The sequence below is a fragment of the Salvelinus fontinalis genome, chromosome 35 (assembly GCF_029448725.1).
Source record: "Salvelinus fontinalis isolate EN_2023a chromosome 35, ASM2944872v1, whole genome shotgun sequence".
NCBI lineage: Eukaryota > Metazoa > Chordata > Actinopteri > Salmoniformes > Salmonidae > Salvelinus > Salvelinus fontinalis.
The window spans coordinates 21,646,414-21,669,939 of NC_074699.1; the positions used below are offsets into that span (position 1 = coordinate 21,646,414).

General features: G+C 43.6%; 1 protein-coding gene across 2 annotated transcripts; it reads left to right on the forward strand.

Annotated features, from left to right (window-relative positions):
• The first annotated feature begins 601 nt into the window (after positions 1-601).
• On the forward strand, positions 602-23,511 carry LOC129834545 (ubiquitin carboxyl-terminal hydrolase MINDY-2-like). Of its 2 annotated transcripts, none has more exons than XM_055899641.1 (9): positions 602-1,598; positions 2,522-2,579; positions 9,112-9,176; positions 14,503-14,661; positions 15,355-15,457; positions 16,283-16,425; positions 17,307-17,480; positions 18,543-18,719; positions 19,393-23,511. In XM_055899641.1, exons 1-9 carry the CDS (start codon positions 699-701, stop codon positions 19,561-19,563), a joined length of 1,950 nt encoding a protein of 649 aa, XP_055755616.1. In that variant the 5' UTR covers positions 602-698; the 3' UTR covers positions 19,564-23,511. The 2 variants fall into 2 exon arrangements, with proteins under 2 accessions (XP_055755616.1, XP_055755617.1); XM_055899642.1 differs by having other exon boundaries at positions 19,396-23,511.
• The last annotated feature ends 15 nt before the right edge of the window (positions 23,512-23,526 follow it).

Sequence of the window (23,526 nt, forward strand, 5' to 3'; positions counted from 1 at the left end):
GGAAAATATTGCATTAAGAGACCTTTGTCCATAAAAGCCACATATAAAGTTTCATGCAGATCGGCCATTCAGTGCCAGCAGAGTAGCATTTTAAGTGTTTTTCACAAAATTCGAAATTTGTTCCTTGTGAGGAGAGGGATCTATGTACCGAATTTCATGACTAGGTCAAATGGGGTGAGGAGCGTGACCTTCAAAATGTGCATTTTCAATCTCTTGTTATAACCACCATCTGGCCAATCAGAGTAATTCTGTAAATGCCGGCTCTCTATGGCAAGATTCATTATTCACCCAAATTTCGTCCAAATCGGCCCAGTGTTTTCTGAGAAATCGCATGTGATTAAGGTATGAATGAACATATAAACGAAATGATGTAGACAGATCCACAGTCCTCTCCCCGATTTAATCGTGGGGGCCAATTAATATTAATGTAAAAATGACAGGAAACCATGCCGAGAAAGCATGTGTAATTTGTTGCAAACGGATTAAAAATGTACACAGCACACCCAAATTATGAAAAACAGCACTCAAATCTCCCGTTATTCTCTACTGCCTCTCTTTGGCCTGAAGAGGCATTTCTTCCAGAATTCTGTGGGCTCTTCTACCGTGACGTCACTGGCAGATATGTCATGGCGTCTGTGGGGCTGAAGCTGGAGCTGCAATTAAGCTAGCTAAAAGCTGTCGACAGTGTGTAAATCGAAATGGAGAAAAATGCAAACCTGCATCGAGATGTTGGAGGAAGTACTCTATGTGCTACTATTGCAGGAGAAATGTGCGATATTAAAACAGTTGGCGGAATGAAGGGAGCCACCGATACGTGCAAGATTAGTGAGCATTCTCTCAGTACTTTGGTTAGTTGTACTACTAGCTCCAGTAGTGCCCCTAGCACTGCTAGTAATGCTATCTCCAGTGTTGAGAAATTAGATATGGCAGATATGATCGAGTCTCTCCCGGTGCAAGAGAAGAACATTCAATCGAGTGGTTGGTCGGAGACATTGTCCTCTGGATCTGAAGATCATTTGAGTAACGGGATGGGATATGGCACGCAGCTGGCTACAGGAAATAGCGAGGGTGCCACCTCAAAGTTAGTAAACAACAAAACGGATGGCGAGCCCTCCTCGATGGGGTCAAGGATTACAGATGGTCAAGCTGAGGTGTTGGGTTGTGAGTCAGTTGAACTAGTGATGCTGGCAAAACCGACACACCTATGTCCGGACAAAACAAATACGGGAAACGTTAAATGTGGAGTTGCGATTGACAAAACCATATGCGAGGGTTTGCGGAGTGGGAGTGACCCGTGCATCGCGGCAGAATCTAGGAGCGTCGACTCACTTGAGTCTTTCTCGAACCTTAACTCCTGTCCCAGTTTCGATCTCAACAGTGAAGGGGTGGAGGACAAGGGGTTGGCAATAACACTACAGAGCGAGTATGGGGCTGATGGAACTAAGATCCCGTGTACTAAGGACCGGGGCGCTGGCCAGTCCATATACCACATCAAGTGGATCAAGTGGAAGGAGGAAAGCACACCTATCATTACACAGAACGAGAACGGTCCATGCCCATTGCTGGCAATTATGAATGTCCTATTGCTGGCATGGAAGGTAAATGACTGACATCATAACCAGACCTCTGAGACAAGTTTACATGTGGTGTGCATGATGCCATTTGGAACATTTCCACATCTATTATTTGTCAATGCTAATTTACTAATAGAGAAGTACATTTGAAACTGGTCATCATAACTACGCTATCTAATGTATTATCAGTATAAAATAAAATTGAATGATCAGTTGTAAAATAAACTATTGTCACCTGCCAGAATATAGAATACCATGAAAAGTTGAAGATTCATAAATAACATTCCTTCATTTGGGGAGAATTTAAGTTAAAGTTCAAATTATACCACTCATATGCACTCATCTTTATTTTCTCTTAATACGTAATTATTGTAATTTTGGGATGGAGGTTGTTGACAGGTCACATTGACCAATTATACCATAGACCCAACCCAGTTGTTTATATTTTCCCCATGCTGCGGCCTTGGCAGCTCAGTCCCTCTCTTATAAGTAGTCTCTGAGCGCTTCCAATTGAGTCATTTTTATATCTTCTGGTTTCATTTACATCATAAAGATAACGTTTAATTACTGTCAGTGATGGTTGGTTGGCAGGCAGTAGAGATTCTGATTCAGTATGTGGCTTCACAACTTAAACTGCAGCTCTGTGTCTCAGGTGTCTGAAATCTTCTCTAAAACCTCACTACCTACTGTGAAAATGTGTGACATAAAAGTGACTGTAAACAGAATTCTTTGCTTCAAACGCCTGTGTGTGTGCTGACAGTCGTGCAACCGCTGACAGTGCACTTCTGGTGACTTTAAACACAGCTTTCCACTTCCCAGGTGTGGGTGGATTTACTGTGAACCATAATCATGGGGGAGGGAGATGCCTGTCAGCCAGGTTCTATTGGCCTGGCTAACTTTAGTCATGTTGCTTGGTTTGTTAAATAATGTATGTGGTTCTATTACAGGTGAAGATGCCACCAATGATGGAGATCATAACTGCTGAACAGTTGATGGAATATCTTGGTGAGTATAAGTGAGAATCTGTTTACCAAACCAAAGACCCGAATGTCATTTAAATCAGTGACCTGTTCTTTAGTTGCCCTCCTGGAGGGTGAAGTGTACCGTTTATTCCCGGTCTCTAGTATTTCTCTAAGTTTACGGACGGTTGTGACCTGTATTTTAAACCTGATAAAAATACAAGCCACCTTGACAGTGCTCAAAGGCAATGGACAATACTGTATTTTTCTTTCGTTTTGTACCTGCCTAGAAGGGCCATCACAAAATGCTAGTCTGGCTGTAAATTTAGTACATCAGTGCAGTGGAGTATTGAGCTGTAGTATAAACTAGCTTGGGAAGTGCAATGTGACCTTAATGACAGAGTACTGGAGGGCTGTAATTATGTCCTACTGCCTGAGAAGGCATTACTGTATGAATAATCACAGGACCTGCCTCACTGCCTGCCTGGCCCCTCAGTCTTATTTTACTAATTTCCTCGCCTCCCTTCAGTAGACTGGATTTGCTGCCTCCTAGCTTTAAGATAAATTGCTATATAATATGGATTTCATATGATTTAAGCAATGGCACACAGTAATTGCATAGCTGCTGTGAAATCACCCAAATGCCAATATTACCTGAGTTTTCCTTCTAAATAAAATAAATCTCCACTTAATTTTTAGCCAGTGAATACAATGGGTGCGTTTGTAAATTCAGAGCGTTGTCAGATTGCACACTTTGGCCGACGAGTAGGGTTGATCCAAGCGTTCAGAACCGCAGCGAAGCACCCAAGCTAAATTACTAAAGTTGGCTAGCTTGCTAGCTTCTTCCAGACACAAATAAGAGGGCACCTCCCTCTGAACATTTTACTCTCCCTAGCAGAGCTGGTTAGTGTTTTCATGTTATCAGGAGGGTTAGGGACTTCATCTGTGTCACTGTTAACAATTTAATAAAAAGTTTTAGCCAATGTTTATTTACAACTGTCCTAACAACCGAGTTTAGTGCGTTCGTAAATTCATCAATTATTCTTGACACTTTCAAACTAGAGTGCTTTGAAATCGGAGTAGATTGCCAGGTTGAATTTACGAACGCACCCAATAAATGAATTGGATTTACAGTATTTTGGAAGATTCTGTAATAAATTCAATACTCTACCTGGGTCATTATACGCATTCTGGTTGTCACCTAGCTGCTAGACCTGCCCTCAGATGAGTGCATATGGACTTGTATACCCATTAGTGATATGCCTGGAGTCCCCACAGATGGGGTGGGTGGGTTTAGGGTCATAAAATATTGTATGGAGGAAAGGCAGGTTGAATAAAGAGAAACAATGCATAAAAAAATCCATAAATGTATAATTCTTGTGCAATTCATATCTATAGACTACATTGATGTTTTCCTGTCATTATTTATATCTGGCGTTAGTGTGTAGCCTAACTGTAGCGCCCTAAATACACGCCAATTGCCAAATGCATTTGGGTACTTGGGCAGAAAAAGTTTTAAAAAATTGTTCCACTGAGGCAAAAAGGACAATGTCGGAGTTTAATTCAATAGTAGAAAAGCTGCGAAATGGAGAGTTGATGTTTGGGGGAAATGTAGAGAAGTGGTAAAAGAGGATGATATCAGTTCTGGCTATGTCATGTGTGATGATTCCACAGTCTCAAGACGTGGAATTCAAAATGGCACATCAAAGGAACTGTACTGTTCAGATGGGTTAAATGAAATAGTAGCCTAACTGAAATCTGGACTGACTGTAGGTCTATAACCTCTCACATCTCCTAATATAATATTAACTCTAGCAGAATTAACCATTTCTTGCAGTAAAATTATACACAAAATATACAGTTTGAAAGTTGAACAGAAGTGGAGAAATATTATTTCTTTCTTTCAGCATCTTGAGAGAATGAATGCGCGGTTAGGCACCATCTATAAAGATAGCGGTGCTATCTTTAGCATCATAAAAGTGTAAAATAGGACAAATGTAAGCCATCACCTTATCTTTATTATTATTATTATTATCTTATTATTTAAACCACATAAAATATGCATCCAGGTCCAGACTGAGATCTTATCAAAAACATGTTGTGTCGTTTTAACAGCTTTTAATTTCCTTAACCAGTGAAACTGATGTCATTTGGACATTTTGCATGTCAAATCTTTCATGTTATTTTAAAAGTTATTACATTTTCTCCTTGGTCCCTAAACATATTTGCTGTGTCAGAGAAGCAGAGATGAAATAGGAAAGAAAACACACTTTAACAATTTCAACTATACTGAACAAAAATATAAACTCAACATGCAACAATTTCAATGATTTACTGAGTTACAGTTCATATAAGGAAATCAGTCAATGGAAATAAATTCATTAGGCCCTAATCTATGGATTTCACATGACTGGGCAGGGGGCGCAGCCATGGGTGGGCCTGGGAGGGCAGGCCCACAGGGGAGCCAGGCCCAGCCAATCAGAATGAGTTTTTCCCCATAAAACAGCTTTATTACAGAAAGAAATACTCCTCAGTTTCATCAGCCGTCTGGGTGGCTGGTCTCAGACGATCCCGCAGGTGAAGAAGCCGGATGTGGATGTCCTGGGCTGGCGCGTTTACACGTGGTCTGCGGTTGTGAGGCCGCAGGACGTACTGCCAAATTCTCTAAAACAAGCGGCTTATGGTAGAGAAAATTAACATTACATTCTATGGCAACAGCTCTGGTGGATATCGCTGCAGTCAGCATGCCAATTGCACGTTGTGGCATTGTGTGACAAAACTGTACATTTTAGAGTGGCCTTTTATTGTCCCCAGCACAAGGTTCACCTGCGTAATGATCATGCTGTTTATTCAGCTTCTTGATATGCCACACCTGTCTGGTGGATGGATTATCTCGGCAAGGGAGAAATTCTCACTAACGGGGATATAAACAAATTTTAGGGAAATAAGCTTGTTGTGCGTATTGAACATTTCTGGGATCTTTTATTTCAGCTCATGAAACATGGGACCAACACATTACATATTTTTGTTCAGTATAGATTGAAACATTAATACTATTGATTTCTAACATTATTCTGGTGAAAAAAGGTTTATTTAGTCTTCTAGGATAAGAAGTAATTACAGAAGAGAAGCCTCCTGTATCTAATTATAGACAAGTTGAATAACATAGGCCTGCTTATAATTTCCAACATTTTGGTAGGCTATCTAAAAATGCCTGTCAAAAATGTTTTCCATCTCCGACTGTACAATGCATTTTCTATGTTTGTGGGTCGGGTGAGGGCTTCAGATTTTCATCAGCGGTTGCGGATGAGTTATTAGCAATTGCGGGCGGGTGCGGATGAACAAACAGCTCACCCGCGCATCGCTAATACTCATGTGAGGTCAGGTGGTAAGGTCCAGTATAGATTGACCAGGAGGACTGAAGAATCCCTGTGGACCAAGCCCTGCTAACGTCAGGGAAACAGGAGCTGTGTTCTTTCTCCATGTGTGGCACGCTGACCCCACTGCCTCCCTCCATAGCTGGGTGCTGTTATGATGTAGAACCAGGGGTGTCCTGTTACTAAAGGCATTCTCATCTAAGCTATAGAGAAAAAAATCACTGTCACTATAGCCAAGCCCTCTTTTCATGGCAGTGGTCAGTTTGGCTTCAATTTTACAAGCTCTATAATTCTTTGACTGGTGCTATGACTAGTGTCCCGTTTTGAGTGTGTTCTAGCTAAATGCATCATATAATGAATGTTAGGCGTCAATAACATCTCTAACTATAAGAGAAATGGAGCCACCAGCTGTCATGTTCTGAGAGACGCCAGAAGTCCTGAAATGTATCCACATTAGTCATGCCATGGGAGTTGTTTACTTTCATATGATCATTTGGGGGTTCGGTATAGAGGTCAGTTTGTACCAAAAGACTCCTGACTGTTTGTGCTTACATTGTCCTACATTCTGCATGTGATTAGCAGATTCAACTGGTTTTGATTTCATCTGTATTAGTCATTATGTGCCAAGACACAGACTGTGGTTAATTTATGGGTAAGGATATTTATCACCATGGTTTAATTACAGTTTACACTGTAGTGCTTCTTTGGGGGACCGATTAGTTAGTTAGCTACCAAGATAGAATATAACAGCAAAATGTGATTGGGAAACAGAGGAATGATTCTTCATTGTCAGGAAATATATTTTTGATGTCAGTCATGGGGAATGTTCATTAGATTTCTCAGTTTGCTGCTTCTCTTCAAGTATTTTTCATTAGGCCTAACTCAAATGTTGACTTGACTTCTCATTAGTGTGTTTTGTACCAGGGGTAATAATGATTGTAAGCAATAACGTTGTTACCTTTTGGTTAATGTTACTTTTTTTGGATGCATTGGCTAGGAAAATGTAATTTTGAATTAGTAATTGTCTGTTGTTGAACTCTGTTAATGGGATAGCCTTATGTTTCCTCCCCACAGAATCTGCCTCTGTGAGTCCATAGCGCTTGGTGTCCGTGACTGATTAATGCATGCAATTCAATTCCAATTGGAGTTTGGTTCATTTTGCTGGAAGAAAAAGTATAATCTGCAGTGTGTGCATTTCATTATCAGACTACGTTATGACCAGGAAAATCTAATTTGACCTTCTCTAAATACTTTTTTTTATAAGAGAGGAGGAAAGCAAGAAACTGTAAACTACCCTGCTGGTCAACTGACATGAAACCCTGAGAGAGGAGACCATTCAGACTGACCCAAAGCATTAGCACATTGAGCGACATAGTTGCCCATCTTTAGATATTTTAGAGGTAGCCTAGTGTGTGGGTCGGATGGAACACAGAACTCACTCCAACCCCATAGCTCTATGTTCAATACCAGTAAGAAGCCACAGAGAGGCCTTTACCCCCTCTCCCACCCACTCAGGGCCCTCTCCCTCACTGTGCCGCAGATGGAATCCCCTGATTGCTCCCTCTGTCTGCCTCTCTGCACCTTGCTCATCTGCTCCTACAGATACCCATGGTTGATTCCAAGTTCTCAGTGTAAAAACATTCCCTGTCTCTTTCGAGTACCCTGACTCACAGTGAGCACTTCAACAATTCTGCAAATCACAGGTGACAAGCAGTAATGAAGCACAGCGTTTTCATTTCATGCAACTCCTGTTTTTCTGACTGTGTCGTGTTAGATTTCCTCGGAGGAATGCTCATGGTTGTAGCCATCCCTCTTCTGTACATTGCCGACCTTTAACTGCGTAATGCAGGCTGTGTGTGCGCGTATCATCCCAGATATGCCTCTGAGTCATCTCTGCTCTTCTTTCACAAGTGCCCATAAATTGCGGCTCTGTGTTTGTGGAGACGGCTTTGTCTTTACTCCAGCTAGTGGCTGAGAGCTCATAATGAATGGTTTGGACCCTGGTCAAACCGTTCATCTTGTGTAATGTCCAGGAACAGGCAGATAGGCCTGTCTCCTAGCCTCACCATTGCACTTCATTACGCACAGTTATTGTTTTATGCCCAGACAAAAAAATAATGGCTTGTGAAAAAGAGCTGCTCACAAAGAGCCCCATTTAACGTGGGCTGATTCAGACGCTGTATTAATAACTACTGTGAGGCCCATAAGGGCAGAAGTGGAGGAGATGTATGTTGTATTAGAGGCTGCTGGTCGATGTTGGGATTTAGTACTCTGTGGAGCATGCCAGTGAATCATCAACAGCAGCAGTTGAGGCCCAGGCAGGGAGAGCACAGTCTAGAGTCAGCTGGCAGGGAACGGGGCAGGCGGAGGGAGGTAGGGGGGGAATGGCCGGGGGTTCCCTGGGCATAGAAATGTCAGAGTCAGTTGACTGGCCTCAGCTGGGTGCATTCATGGCCAGGGCTGAGGAAGCCTGTGTCTGAGGAGAGGAAATGGAGATTGAATCAAAGTAGCTCCCTGGCTCTCAAATACACTGACTACTGGCTCACTTTGTTAACGTAAGAAAGCAATCGTTGGGTTATGAGGAAAAAGAAGGCCTATTTATTTATTTTTTTCATATATAAAAGTCTCACAGAATCATTATCTTGTAACATCAAATATCTTGCGAGTGGGTATGTTTTCGACAGCTGGACACTGCCGCTGTGTGTTGCTCAGAGAGGGGAGGGTGGAGTTGGGTGCGATGTTAATGGGTGGATGACAGGTGCACTGTGATTAGCACCACAGGGCTCTTCACAAGGCTCTCCCTGCCTGCCCCAGTGGCTGCTCTTCCTAGGTCCTACACAAAGCCCTTAACACCTCTCTAGCGGCTCCCCACTGGCCAGGGCTCGACTGACCCTGCATGCCTGGCCGAGCCCTTCCTGGAAAAACAGCTGGACAGCGCTTAACACTCAACGTCCCGCTTCTCACTGAAGATTAGACACTTCTTATGGAATCAGAACGTAGTCGATAATATCACCTCTTCACATGGGATTGACGTAAGCATGCGGTCCGTAAGCCTTGTGATGTCACTGGTGAGCGGGCAGGGCTCTACCCTGATGATATTTTCTCTCTCAGCCCCCCTGTGTCTATGGTTGCTTTAATTAGCCTGTATCCCCAGGTCCTCTGATGTTACTTCCTCTCTCCCTCGCTCTCGCTCCCCTGCAGGAGACTACATCCTCGATGCCAAGCCGAAAGAGATCTCTGAAGCCCAGCGGCTAAACTATGAGCAGGTAAGGACTGTTGTTGCTTAAACACAATCAATAAGGGCAGTTATTCACTGATCATACGCATGTCTGCCGATCCATCTCTCTTTGTGTCTGTCTGTGGCTCATGTTGGAGAATCAGACAGGCATGCAGGATGAGTGAGGAGGCTGAGAGGGAGAGGCAGGCAGGCTCTAGGCTGTTGGGTACCTCCCTCTTCCGCTTAGATCTCTGATGGCAGAGCAGCAGCCAAAAAGCAAAGCCGCAGCATCACACTATTAACTCGCACCGCGCCAGGAGGGCTCACTTGTTCTCACTTCCCAGCCTAAAATATCCCTGCCTGCCGTTTAGTGACTGCAGTTCTTCTATCCAAAAATATATCATATTCTAATGGGCAACGATGTAATGCTAAGATGAGTATTTATACAGTCATGTGCATCTGCGTCAGTGCATTTGCACAACATTTGCATTGGGAATGAATCTCCAGAAAAATACCAATGAATGTATATTTATGTAAGATGAATATAAGTGGCGTGATGATTATGGTTATATGGAAAACTGCCCCAGAGCTGCTTTTAGCCCCTATATAGGTTACATAAGCCGCGTCTTGCCAGGCCTATGGCACAGCACGGGTCATGAGGGGCAGATCATGTCTCTTCACATCGCTGTGGGAGGGTGCTCAGGCATGCATGGCTGAGTTCAGATCGAGGCCAGTGCTGGGGCTCTGAGTGGTTCACATGGCCTTGCAGGGATGGCTTTCCCATCCACGCTCCCATCCACGCTCTCATCCCTGCTGCCTGCCTGGAATGTGGGAAGGGCACGGCCTCTCTCCTCTTCCTCTCCTCTTCCTCTCCACTCTGCTGTGGCAAAGAACCAGCACATTTGTGAATGTTATTCTCTTCACGGACGTCATCGCTCGGGAAGGAGAGAAGTAATGTGTGCGTGTGTACATAACAGAGTCTGGATTACTGTCCGAGGAGAATGTTCTGACTGCTGTACAGTCGTAGCTCTCCAAGCTCCTGGTACGTTGTGTGAATTTAAGCTGAAAAACTAGCAACGCTCAAATGAAATGGTGTTGGACTCATTCTAATTATGGTGGTCTAATCTTGGACTATGGTCCAGAACACCAGGCTCTGTAGCGTGTGTGTGTGTGTGTGTGTGTGTGTGTGTGTGTGTGTGTGTGTGTGTGTGTGTGTACTGTGTGTACTGTGTGTACTGTGTGTGTCCGTGTGTGGATAGGCCATGTGGTGGAGTTTAGGGCAGGCTCTGTGCTGTTAGCTGGGGCAGAAACAGTTGTTGGTTCCTGTTAGATTTGGCTGTGTAAGCCCTGCCTCAACACGGCAGGAGAGCACTCGACCAGGAACGGAAGGAGCCTCACACCATGAATAGAGATAGGGGAGAGAGAGAGTTAGGGAGGCTGTCTTTCACTAGGGAGTCTTTAGCATGCCAATGTGCATGCCAAACCAAAATATAATACATTTGTAAAAGATTCAAAATTAAATATATATATCTATATATAATCTTGTTCTTGCCTTTGTTTGATATTGTCTGCTGCATATTTGAATAGTCAAGCTCCTTTTATGATTTTGAAGAGCGTTGAACGAGTTCATAACAGAGTTCTATTTATAAACTCTGGCTTCAAACCATCATCTGTCGGAGGAGGATATGAGGATTAAAATAGCGATAGCTTGGCTGTTGTTAAACAGTAACTCAGCGACTGGAGAGCTTAGTGAAGGTTTGTTCTGTAAAGACTGGTCATGGTAATGTTCCCATGATAAAGGACACTCCTGAGAGTTTGCACGCTGTAGCACTATTCACTTGACAGCGTTTTTGTGGTTATATGATATAGAATATTCTATTTTATATAGATAGAGATGCTCCTAAAAAAGAATGTAGCAGGATGGGACTGTGTTGCTGTATATATACATGATTGTGGATTTTAAGAGTGCACAGTTGTAGACTAAAATGCAGACTAAAAAACTGACGTAGGCTACCTAATAAAGTTTTGTGCCAGATCTCCATAAAACTCAGGGAGCTGTCCAGTGTGCCTTTGACATGAAAACTGAAGCAAAGCTCTTGCCTGTGTCTTTCAATCAGTCTATCAGTCAGCCTCGTGGTCCTATCACCCTGATTTACCAGAGGATGGAGGTCTGGAGTCACTCCCCAGTCCCCAGTGGAAGCAGAGTGTGTGTGTGTGAGACCAGCTGGTTTGAGCTGGTGGATGAGCGTGGTCGTGTGTGTGTGTGTGTGGCTCTGCCACAGGGTTGTGGGAATTAAATATTGATCTGGCTCCCAGCCTGCTAGTGGAACATGTGACAGGAAGGCCGGCCTGTTTATCCAATCAGTCTCCCTCTTCCGTAAAAGCTGGAGTGGAACCATTAAATACTGGCCTTCATTGTCCAGTGACCACGGAATAGTCTATTGTACATCCTCACATGCAAATACCACAGGCTCTGTGTGGATCCCATATTCAGCACAGAATTTATGATTAGTGTGGTTAGGGTTGCATTACTTAATGTAGTCTGGTCATCATCTGTAGTCTGTGAGCGGCTAGAGCCGAGTGGAGCAGGGCTTGGCCACACAGCAGGAGGGTGTGGGTGTGCAGAGCAGGCAGCATGTTGGGCAGAGCGGGAGCAGTGGGCGAGCACGTTCCTGATCTCTTACTGTGCTGCCAGCTTTGCCACCCACCAGACAGACGCAGTGCCCACACAGTTGTCAGTGTGTGTGTTTTTGCTTGTAGGCACATTTTGTATACACAGCGCTGACTCACGTTTGACTTGTGCTTTAGCACCTGTCTTCAAGAATACAAGTAGGAAAACAAGGAGGATAAAGCAGAGAGAATCCTTGCTGTGTGTCTCAATGATAGACTACATGACCCCAAAAAATGTTGAGACCATTATTCCTCCTCCACCAAACTTTACAGTTGGCACTATGCATTGGGGCAGGAAGAGTTCTCATGGCATCCGCCAAACCCAGATTTGACTGTCGGACTGGTGAAGATGGTGAAGCATTATTCATCACTCCAGAGAATGTGTTTCCACTGCTCCAGAATCCAATTGCAGCGAGCTTTACACCACTACAGCCGACGCTTGGCATTGCGCATGGTGATCTTAGTCTTGTGCGGCTGCTCGGCCATGGAAACCCATTTCATGAAGCTCCCTGCGAACAGTTCTTGTGCTGATGTTGCTTCCAGAGGCAGTTTGGAACTCGGTAGTGAGTGTTGCAACAGAGGACAGACAATTCTGTGAGCTTGTTTGGCCTAGCACTTCGCAGCTGAGTCGTTGTTGCTCCTAAACGTTTCCAGGGCAGAAATTTGACGAACTGACTTGTTGGAAAGGTGGCATCCTATGACGTTGAAAGTCACTGAGCTCTTCAGTAAGGCCTTTCTACTGCCAATGTTTGTCTATGGAGATTGCATGGCTGTGCTCGATTTTATACACCTGTCAGCAATAGGTGTGGCTGAAATAGCCTAATCCACTCATTTGAAGCGGTATCCACATAATTTTGTGTATATATATAGTGTAAACAGCAAAGCACTGAAAGTGGATGAAGCCCCCCCCCGCTTAGTGAAGCGCTAATCAGTAGCTCTCAGGGGGTTCATCTGATGTCATGTGACTGAAGCCCTCTGCCCTTGGAGTGGAGCAGCTGCATGGTCTGTTACATGGACCATACTAATCCTCCCCACAACTGTCCACAGGAGTCCCAATCCACACACACACACACACACACACACACACACACACACACACACACACACACACACACACAGATCGTCCAGCGAAAGGCTTTTCAACGAGCCACACCGCTAAGTACGAAAGCTGGAGAATCTCCCTGCTTTTGGGGATTTATTTTCCCTCTTATTGACAGGTTATCCTCTTAGAAAATTAAGAAAACACACACAAAGCCACCCATTCTCACCTCTCTGTGTGTGTGTGGGGTGGGGGGACAGCTGCAGAAGGCTCCCTGTGACAGACGGTCATCAAAATTGTTAAAAGGTTTTAAAAGCAATTCTAATAAATGCAACAGTTGGACAATAGATGAAGGAATGAGGATTGACTGAATTATAGCACATTAAACATTTTACTGGCATGGAAAATAATGGAGTTCAGGGATTTTGTTGGGAATTCAGGTGTTTGTTTTTCGGGGAGTGCACTCATATATACATTTTATAATGGTATCAGGTATTTCTTTTATATTTTGTGTTAAAATAAAGAAAATGTGTATGTGCAACATTTTGCAGAAATACAATGGGTGTATTTGCATAAATGAAAACATTAACATAAAGGGGTGGAACCGGGCTGCAACAACAAACACTTCCTCTGTCTAGGACTCTAGGTCTACCTGCACTGTCTAGGACTCTAGGTCCAACTGCAATCACCTGCTCTGTCTAGGTCTACCTGCACTCACCTGTGCTGTCTAGACTGCCTTATTAATGACTGTTGTTGTCACGTTCTGTTGCATAATTCAACAATTGTGCCAATAGCAGGATACCCTCAACATGTTTGGCTCTAGATTACACCTATCTATACATACTTTGAATTGTTTGCGAGTTCAGACATAATATCACTGTAATCCGACTGTTCATTTTCGGAAGTTGCTTTCATTTCAATAATTTAATTTGTCAACATTTCAACTGTAGCAATTTATTACTTTTTTCAATTCCACAAAAAATGTGCACCAATCTTTCTTCTCTTTCTTGTGTTGAAATTATGTGTTACATCCCGAAGAAGCATTAGTGTTCTTATAGATGCAACTGAAAGACTATGTATTCCATTCAGTTTATTTCAGACGTTACTGGGGTGTGTTTGACAGGTCATTACAAACATTTCCGCAGACATAACATTAACGGGAAAAAACGACAGGCACAAGGAAATGTATGATGAAGTCACAGAAGTAAAGTGAAAGCAATAAATCCAGCGAAATTCAAGTTACAAGTGGATTTTGCGTCCCTCAAACACAGGAAATAGATGGCTGAAAAAGACAGATCCTCAGGTGGGCGGGGCATGCGCGTTGATACAGACGGGTCTTGTTAGTCTTTTGTGTGTCTGAGTGGCGAACGACAGGAGGGTGTGATGAGTACGGTAGACAGGAAGTTCCTTGGTCGGAACACTTTCTGATTTGTACAGTTTGTATACTTAACTGATAGTTCAAACTAGCAGGTTTCTGTGGGTGAGTCTGCTGTTTTTCTAGCTGTAACTGCTGTAGTATGTGACAGTAGTTGGTTCACTGTCCTCAACATTTCTTCCAATGTCAAATCTTATTTCAATGCCGTAGTCAAAAATAATTCTACAAAGACTAACATCCCTGGCTAAAAACCTTGAAAAGGAACATGACTTTCTATTTGTTGTCCCCCAGAATATGAGTGATGCCATGGCGGTGCTGCACAAGCTGCAGACAGGGCTGGATGTCAACGTGAAGTTCACAGGGGTGCGGGTCTTTGAGTACACCCCAGAGTGCATTGTCTTTGACCTGCTGGACATCCCTCTCTACCACGGCTGGCTGGTGGACCTGCAGGTGAGAACCCTTCCCTCTCTGAGCCCCCTTTAAAAGTAGACTGAGCGAGTTGACGTAAATGCAATATCCACAATAACAGAACGTTGAAGCCTGAGGCTGAACTTCTCTGCTGTTTTAGGCCTGTAGCTACGAAGTTGTAGCAGCGTGAAGCAAACCCGTGCACATGCCCAGATACTGTGAGAGCAAAGTATTGCATCGCGCTCAATGCAGTAACTACGGTGCTGCTCACGGCAACGTCATAAGTCTACCTTTAAACCCATGTAGCTATTACTATGATATACAGGCAAATATATTGTTAAAAGTTACCTTGTCCTAGAGAGATTGACATGGTTATCAACGCATCACGCCAGTGTAAGCCTACACCAAACAAGTGAAGTGTTTCTAAAATCCCCTATGGGAAAAATTAATGGTGGAACAATGATTGGAACCATTTCCCTGTTTGACCACTAGGTTTTATGGGTATTATGACTCATACTGTGGTACTCCTATAGGCGTTTGTCAAATAGACAATAAACCAACTCCACACATTATTTATGGAAAAAATTACTTCAGATTGACTGGCTAGCGTACAGCTCCTCTTGAGTATTTTTCTTTTGAAAACATGACAATACGCTCTTGTCGCTTGTTCTTCACTGCAAAGGAAAACACAACAATGGTTGATGAATGCCCTCTCCTCTTTTATGTTCCCTCCAGATGGGCGACACAGTGAAGGCAGTGGGTAACTGCAGCTACAACCAGCTGGTGGAGAAGATAATCTCCTGCAAACAGTCGGCCAGCAGTGAGCTGGCTGGGGAAGGTGGGTGGACCGACCGACTGGGGGGATGTGTTGCTTGCTTTCTTTCTCGCTGCTGCTTCCTCCCTTCACCCCCCCCCCCCTCGACTACAGATCCCAGGCTGCTTGATAAGGCCGACATTTCCTCCTATTGCGCTGAGCAGATAAACGGAGGCCTGGCCTAAACATTCCTGTGGACGACTGACTTAAGTTGAGCTCTATTCCTTTCCCTCTCTCACGCTGCTCGTATTGCTCACCCAGGGCAGTTCTCCTGTCATAGGCACGTTTTCTTCTGGGCTGAATGTTTTATGCTTTTAGCATCAAGTTGAAGTTTTATTAGTCGTATATATGGGATACGCATGGTATACATCGTCCAACGAAATGCTTACTTGCAGGTTCCTTGACAATGCAACAACAATAAGAAAGAATAAAAGATAACAATACGAACATAAAGTAAATGGCTCAGTAGAATAGAGTAAACATTTTAACATCACACAAATAAATAAATAATGACAGAGTGAGTCAGTTAGCGGGGTGAAGAGCTGCGTCGTCTGTTTCTCCCAACCTCTCCAGTGCTTCTCCACTGTCTTTCTAGTTTCTCCTTGTCTTAGATCATCACCCTGTCTCTCCCTAACTATCACTCAATACAACTCGCTCTCGGTGTCTCATTCTATAGGTCAGTGTGTCTATATCCTTGTCTGTCTGTACATCACTTTATATCTCTATCAGTCCATAAGTCTTTGTCTCTGTCAGCCTATCGGTCATTGTCGGTCTTGTGTGTCTGTCTCTCACTGACTCGCCTTCTCTCTCCTCTTCCCTCTCTCTTTCTCCCTCTCTCTCTGCCTGCAGGCTTTGTAGCCGAGCAGTTTCTGCACAGCACGGCCACCCAGCTGACGTACCACGGCCTGTGTGAGCTCACGTCCACCGTGCAGGAAGGAGAGCTCTGTGTGTTCTTCAGGAACAACCACTTCAGCACCATGATCAAGTTCAAGGTGACTGACCACTCAAGTCATTGACGAGACAATATCCACTGTTTCATGGTTATGACAAATGGGGCCTTGCAGTACTGTTTACTGTGAATGGGTCTTCCTTACTTTCCTCTGCTACAGCGTCCCCAAACCACCGTCCATTATGAACAAAAACAAGTCAAGTCTGCCTTGACCTCATAGTAGTGGGAAAGGGTGTTATATAAATTAATTGCATAACGTTACCGAATTCATATCACTCAGTCCCAGATAAAACCTTTATTTGAAACGTATTGCTAACTTCCGGATCAGATCACCCCTTTGTATGTATGGTGGGATGTTGACACATGGGGACTTTCTTTCATCCAAGACTTTTCAACCATCTGTTAACAGCTGAGCACTGTTAGTGCGTTCCCCTTCTCCCTGTCCTCCCTCTGCCAATAGCTCTCCCCACACCCCAGTCCCAGGTGATGTAATGTTCAGTAAACAGGGTTCTGAGGCTGGTGCGAGGGCATAAATACAAATGCCCCTTGGAGCATAGTAGACACGTGATGGGGACCTATTCAGCACCTAGAGAGTCCGAATGCTATCTACAATGGTTTCACCTGCCTTGTGCTCCCTCCCCTTATCACTGCAGCTGGGACAGGCTCTTCCTGTTATCTATAGCGGGGGAAGTGTAGCAGGCCTGTCTGTGAGAGGGAGAGAGTGTGTGTGTAGCACGCATGACCCCAAGATAAATGCTTACCAGTACCAGAGCCCCCCTCATTTAAACAAACACACACACACACAGACCCGTTATCCAGGTTGTTATCCACTACAGGAATAAGAGGGTGTGAAAGTGTGTAGATGTGTTTTCTGGCAGTGATAAGAGGTGTGCGAGTGTATAATGTGTGTCTCTGTGTGATCAGGGCCAGCTGTACCTCCTGGTGACAGACCAGGGCTTCCTGACGGAGGAGAAGGTGGTGTGGGAGAGCCTGCACAATGTGGACGGGGATGGCAACTTCTGTGACTCTGAGTTCCGCCTGCGACCCCCGTCAGACCCAGAGACGGTGTACCGCGGACAGCAGGACCAGATAGACCAGGTCAGACCACTACGCCAATTGGGCCCTCTGATCCAGTTCCACTTTATTAATGGGAGCAACGATAAACAATGCTGAACACCCATCTAGCTGACTCATGGCAGCCATTTCGCACTGTTGGGTGCACCACATATCTCTTGCAGAGGATGTATACCATGGAGAACAAGGTGCACAGTCACAGTGCAGTATTATAAACATACTAGGTCAGGGGGAGTCACAATCAGAGTTTACCTGAAGATTAACAGAGTGGATTGTATAAAGGGTACAGCCAGTATTACACATCCCCTCTATCTGGGCTCTGTTTTCCCCGTGGCTTCCTTGCCTGCTCCATCTGCACTCAGCTCTGCTCTAGAGAAGTAGCGGGGAAGAGTTCCTCAATAATAGATGTTCAAAGCTCCTCTGCTCTCCCGTTAACCCGCCCCCCCGCCCCCCCCCCCCCCCCCCCCACCCCCCACCCACTCAGGGTTTTAATGTCTGAATGCCTGATCAGGAGATGACCGTGACATGTGGCGCCTCCCTCTGTACTGCTCTGCATCGATTGGCTGTTTAATAATGCATGATGTGGTTTGTGTCCGTTTGTGACGACTGCTGATTGGCTGGCCCGTTAGGCCTGGTGGCAGGGCTGCCCAGCAGCAGGGTCCATATTCACCACCCTCACCCAGTACAAAGAGAGAGGGAGGGATCATCTCTACTCATGCTCTCATCCACCCAGACACTGATGCTTGAGAGGTCATATTATAGCTGACAATTAAGACAGTCTGATGCTGCACTCAGGAAAATATTTGGTTTCACTACATGAGGGTTATGAATGAATAAAGAGGTGTGTAGCCCTGACTTTAAAATGGCTGGTGTTTTGTAGCTTACAACTAGGCTTACATTTTTTTAAAGTTTTTAAATACTTCAGCTCTTGGCAGTGGCACATCACTCTGGTAACAGTGTAAACACCATGACGTGAAACGCATTGACCTGGTCCTATTCTCTTTCTCCTTTCTTTCTTTCTTTCCTTTCTTTCTTTTTCATTCTTTCTATCTCTCTCTCTTTACCCCCTCTCCTCTCTGTATGCAGGACTACCTGATGGCGTTGTCGCTGCAGCAGGAGCAGCAGTGTCAGGACCTGCAGTGGGAGCAGCTCCCCGAGGGCATCAGTGACCTGGAGCTGGCCAAGAAGCTGCAGGAGGAGGAGGACCGACGAGCCTCCCAGTACTACCAGGAGCAGGAGCAGGCTGCCGCAGCACAAGCACAGGTCAGGGAAGGAGCCTGGGAGGGAGGGAAAGGGGGATACCTAGTCAGTTGTACAACTGAATGCCTTCACCTGAAATGTGTCTTCCGCATTTAACCCAACCCCTCTGAGCAGCAGGGGAGCTTGTGAGAAGGGGGGAGGGAAGATGCGAGGAGTGGAATTGAATGAGGAATATGATGAGAAAGGTGCGTAGAAACAATTAGGAATGAGGATGAGAAAAAGGGTAAGGGTTGTCAGTTTATATAGATATAGCAGAGTCAGGGGCTTAGTCAGAAAGAAATTAAATATATAGCTGACATTAATCTGTTGTACACAATACATGTTCTGTCTGAATGTATCTGTATGTTCAATGTAATTGTGATGTAATTAAGCTATAATGCACGGCTTAGGTCTGTTCTTTTGGATACAGCCCTTAGCCGTGGCATATTGGCCATGTACCACAAACCCCCGAGGTGCCTTATTGCTATTATAAACTGATTATCAACGTAATTAGAGCAGTAAAAATAAATGTTTTGTTATACCCGTGGTATACGGTCTGATATAGCACGTCTGTCAGCCAATCAGCATTTAGGGCTCGAACCACCCAGTTTATAATGTTGCTTATTCACCCGCTTGAATGAGCCACAGGTAGGTATTATGGTTGACTCTCCTCTTCCATCCTGTCTGTGTTGTGCAGCAGCCAGTAGAGGGCAGTGACGAAGCAGACAGAGCAGCAGCATCATCAGCAGCAGCAGCAGCATCATCAACAGCAGCTGGAGCCACGCCCAGCCCAGGGAAGCAGCCCTCTGCCGGGGAGCGCAAACCCAAAAAAGAGCCCAAGGATAAAGACAAATGTGTTCTATTGTAACAGAGGATGTTTGTGTGAGAGAGAAACAGGGGGGCAGAATTTTTTTTTTCACATTGACCTGACACCCTACGCACAGCCCTATTTTGAAGAGCGATGAGACGGTGAGGAGTTGCCGTTCCTAAGCCACTGGTGCCTGCCATCCTTTACCCTCAGTGGGCCCGGACAACTGAGGAAGGGACGCTATGACAACTACCACTAATCTTTCGTACAGTTGGCCAAACTTTGTTACAAGTCGCACAGTGCACTATATTTGTGATCTGGGGTTCAGGTTAATGAGGGTGATTTTTATAGCAAAATTTGAAAAAGCCCCAAACAGGACGCTGGGAGGGAAATAATTCAGAATCTGAAATATCTCCTCTCATGACACCAACGTTTTTCAAGAAAATCGTTTTCATTCATTTTCATTATTGCTTTTTTTTTTTTTTTTTTTTTTTTTTTTACAGCACGTGTAGATATGCCAGCTTTGATTCAGTTCTGTTTTTGAGCGTTAGACTTTTTACTGAAAACACAACCTTTGTTTGCTGGCTATTGGTTGGTGGGGGTCATTTAGCTCCTTCCAATTGGAGATAATCAAGATTTTGTTCAGAGTCTTATTGGGATAGAGATGAGGTGATAGTGACATCAGTGAGTGTAATATCTAACCACTCCTGTCTCTTCGCCACGTTAATGGATGCCAAATTACTACTTTAAGTGTGTGTTTGCATGTGTGTTTGTATGCATGTGTGAGAGAGTATTTTAGAGAACTATTTTATTTTGGTATATACTTAAATTGAAAGGGATTCATTTGTTTTTGCCGGTTAGAAATTAATGTAAGACACTGTTGTGACAAGCCTTTTGTATATCTCTCGAACACTACCCACATCCCTGTTCTTCCTGAGAGACCTGGAAGTCAGTGCCATACTCTGGTAAGTGCTGTCTCTACCAACCCTCATCTGCCATTTAAGACTCGCCCTATCCAGATTGGCCTTACCAGAGTATGGCAGTGTTGAATTCCTGTGTGTGTGTGTGTATGGTATTGGTGTCTACAGTGTGTATGTGTGGCTGATATGCTTGGCTGCATTGATTTATGCTCTTAATTTCAATTTGGAAATGACCTAACATCAACAACAAATAAATGTTACGATGTATATGAGCAGTTGGATTGAAAGATATGCCATGTATTTAATTTCTCATAATTGCTTTATATGATTCACATCCAGTACAGTCTGGACAATCACACAGACAGAACCATGGAGAAACAGGACGGTGCACCTAATTTGACTACTGTTGCTCACTCTTATGCTGTCCCTGAGAGACTTGGCTGGTTATTGGCTGCAGAGGCAGAGCGATAGTAGTATCCTACACTAATAATCTGAAGTGCCCAATGTCACACAAATTTGCCGGCAGTTAAACTGCTGGTCACGCCGTAAAAAAAAAGCTGACAGAGATGCTGTCAATATGGGAAGCCTCATGACCTCCTAGTGGAGTTATGTAAGTAGGGTTTTCTACTGTAGCCATGTTTGAATCCATGTGCTCCTCCTTCAACATCTGACTTTCAGACAAATCGATATACATTGTGTACATACCTAATGCACATTTATGACAGAGCTAGCTAGTAGTTTGCGCCATTGTCCTACTATGGTACTGCCTCCTCCTGAGAGATTTACTGTTTTCTATCTACACATTCCAGCTAGATGCCTTGACTCAAGCCTTGTGTTGTACGTCAGACCTAGAAACACAATATTGGGGAGACTCCTCGCAGTGCTGCTAGTTAAGGGGTCTCCTATTTTTGGCTGTTACATTTTGTTCTCATTGTTCAGAAATGGACAACCCCAGCCTTCAAGGACAAGTCCAGTACTTAGTATTTATTTTTGCCTGGCTACTGGCTGCATCTTGTAGGAGTAGACTACCCTGACTAGTAAGGCTTATCTGCAGGCTAGACTTGAGGACTGGGGTTAGCTCAGCCTGTCTATACGGTCCTCACGAGGCCACACTTACTCTGTATAGAAAATGCCTTACAACATTTACAATATCTTTTATAAGAATAAACGGAAACAGGTGTATTACCAGAATGAGACAATCTGTAGATGTAAAACTAGACATCAGAAATACTCTCAGGCCTTCTCTGAAGGGATATATCCTTGAGTGTCTTTTGTAAATTGTTTGTGTATTAGCTGCCTTGGCAACAGCAATGATTGATAAATACCATTGTAAAGTATTTAATATACCCTGCAGTAACTCCCTCGAATGTGTTGTAATGTAAATGTGTAACATATAGGTATCGGTAACAAATTATTTCAACTTCATATTATCAGGCTGTTCATAATAATTGCTAGTTATGTTCATGGATATAATTCTCTCTCAGAAATGGCATAACACGATGGGTTTCTGAGCTTCTCTCAGGCCTACCTAGTCAAAGGAATTCACTGACTTTACACTAGAATAGGTTTGCCATTTGTAATGGAATTCAAGGCTGCTTTTAGAAAGTGAATTAAACTGCTGCTGCGTTTGTTCACAATGACTACCCAAAAAGTAATCTGACTGAATAGACAGGACTTAAAGAGAAACACCTATGTTGAAGCGAGCATGTACATCCTATTTATGGTATGCTACAGTATGTCCTTTACATTGACTTCATTGATTTTGTGAAAGGTTGGGGGGGATGGGCGAAGGACCACAAACCAAATTCTTGTTTCTTTTGTAAAATAACATCCATTTTAAAGTTACCGTCACACTGCAGCTTGAATTATACTTGTTAATGTAGTCAACCTTCCCAATGGCCTAAACCCATTTGTAAAGATGTTCAAAAGGCAACTTGTACTGAGTATTGTGATGAGAACCTCAAAGGGCCACTTTATCTAATTACTTTGAGGTTTTTGGGGGAGCAACAAGATGTTTCACGGATGCCTCACACACACTTTTTAAAAAACATTTTTATTGTGCGTAAGCTTGCTTTTGGGGTCATTTACATTGCATTATTTACCAGTATCTAGATTGTGTTTCAGCTTTGATGTTGTTCAAAATAATTGATAAGGATTTTGCTTGTGGAATGTCTCAATTGAAGATGTTTAAGCCTTGTGATAGTGCTTGGGGGGTAAATACTGTACAGTCTTAACAAGGTAGTCCTCGAACATATAGTCATTGTAATTGGTTTTGCACTGTTACATTGATATACACTACTAGGCTGCGTTTGGACAGGCATATTCTTTTGACCAATTAGTGAGAAAAAACATCAGAATTGGTCTACCTGTGTAAACGCAACCTAAGAGAAGAGAAAATACCTCATTTTATACAGAATTATAAATTGTTCTTTGGGTACCTTGTAAAAATGGAATACTGTCTGGAATTGCTACAGTCGAATATGAAATGCTCATTTGTTTTTTTGGCTAAAAGTACTGTGTAGCCCCTTTCAATAAAAGTTGATGCAACTTGAACATCAGGTAGCTGTAAACCTGTTAAGGCCATAATTGTTTTGTAGCTTTTCACACTAATAAAGATGCCACCGGCTGGTCATCTAGAGGGAACGGATTTTAAAAGTTAATTTGGCTATTTTGACATTTTATAGAGTGGAGAAAATGGTTGTTTCATGAGTAAAATCAGATTCTGGAGCACGGGGGATTGCATTCATGTTGATTGAACTTGTTCTGTATAGGTTTCCCTTTGTCCTGTTGATTTAAATGCAATTGTGTTATTCTGATGCATGTAATGCAACAATTGCTTACTAATGACATTCAGTGGAGTATAATGTCAATGAGGTATTATGTTAATATGTTCCCTTGTGAATATGAAAAGGTCAATCTTTGTGATGGAAGGTTCAAATGTTGATATACATATGACCAAATAATGTATAGCCTATCACAGTACCGTTGCAAAATGTAGATGGTGTTTCTGTAACAAAATGCCTTAGACGAGGGACATTCAGCCTGATTAAAGTACATGGACAATAAAACTTACGTTCTCTTTTCACAACCGTATGATGTCTTG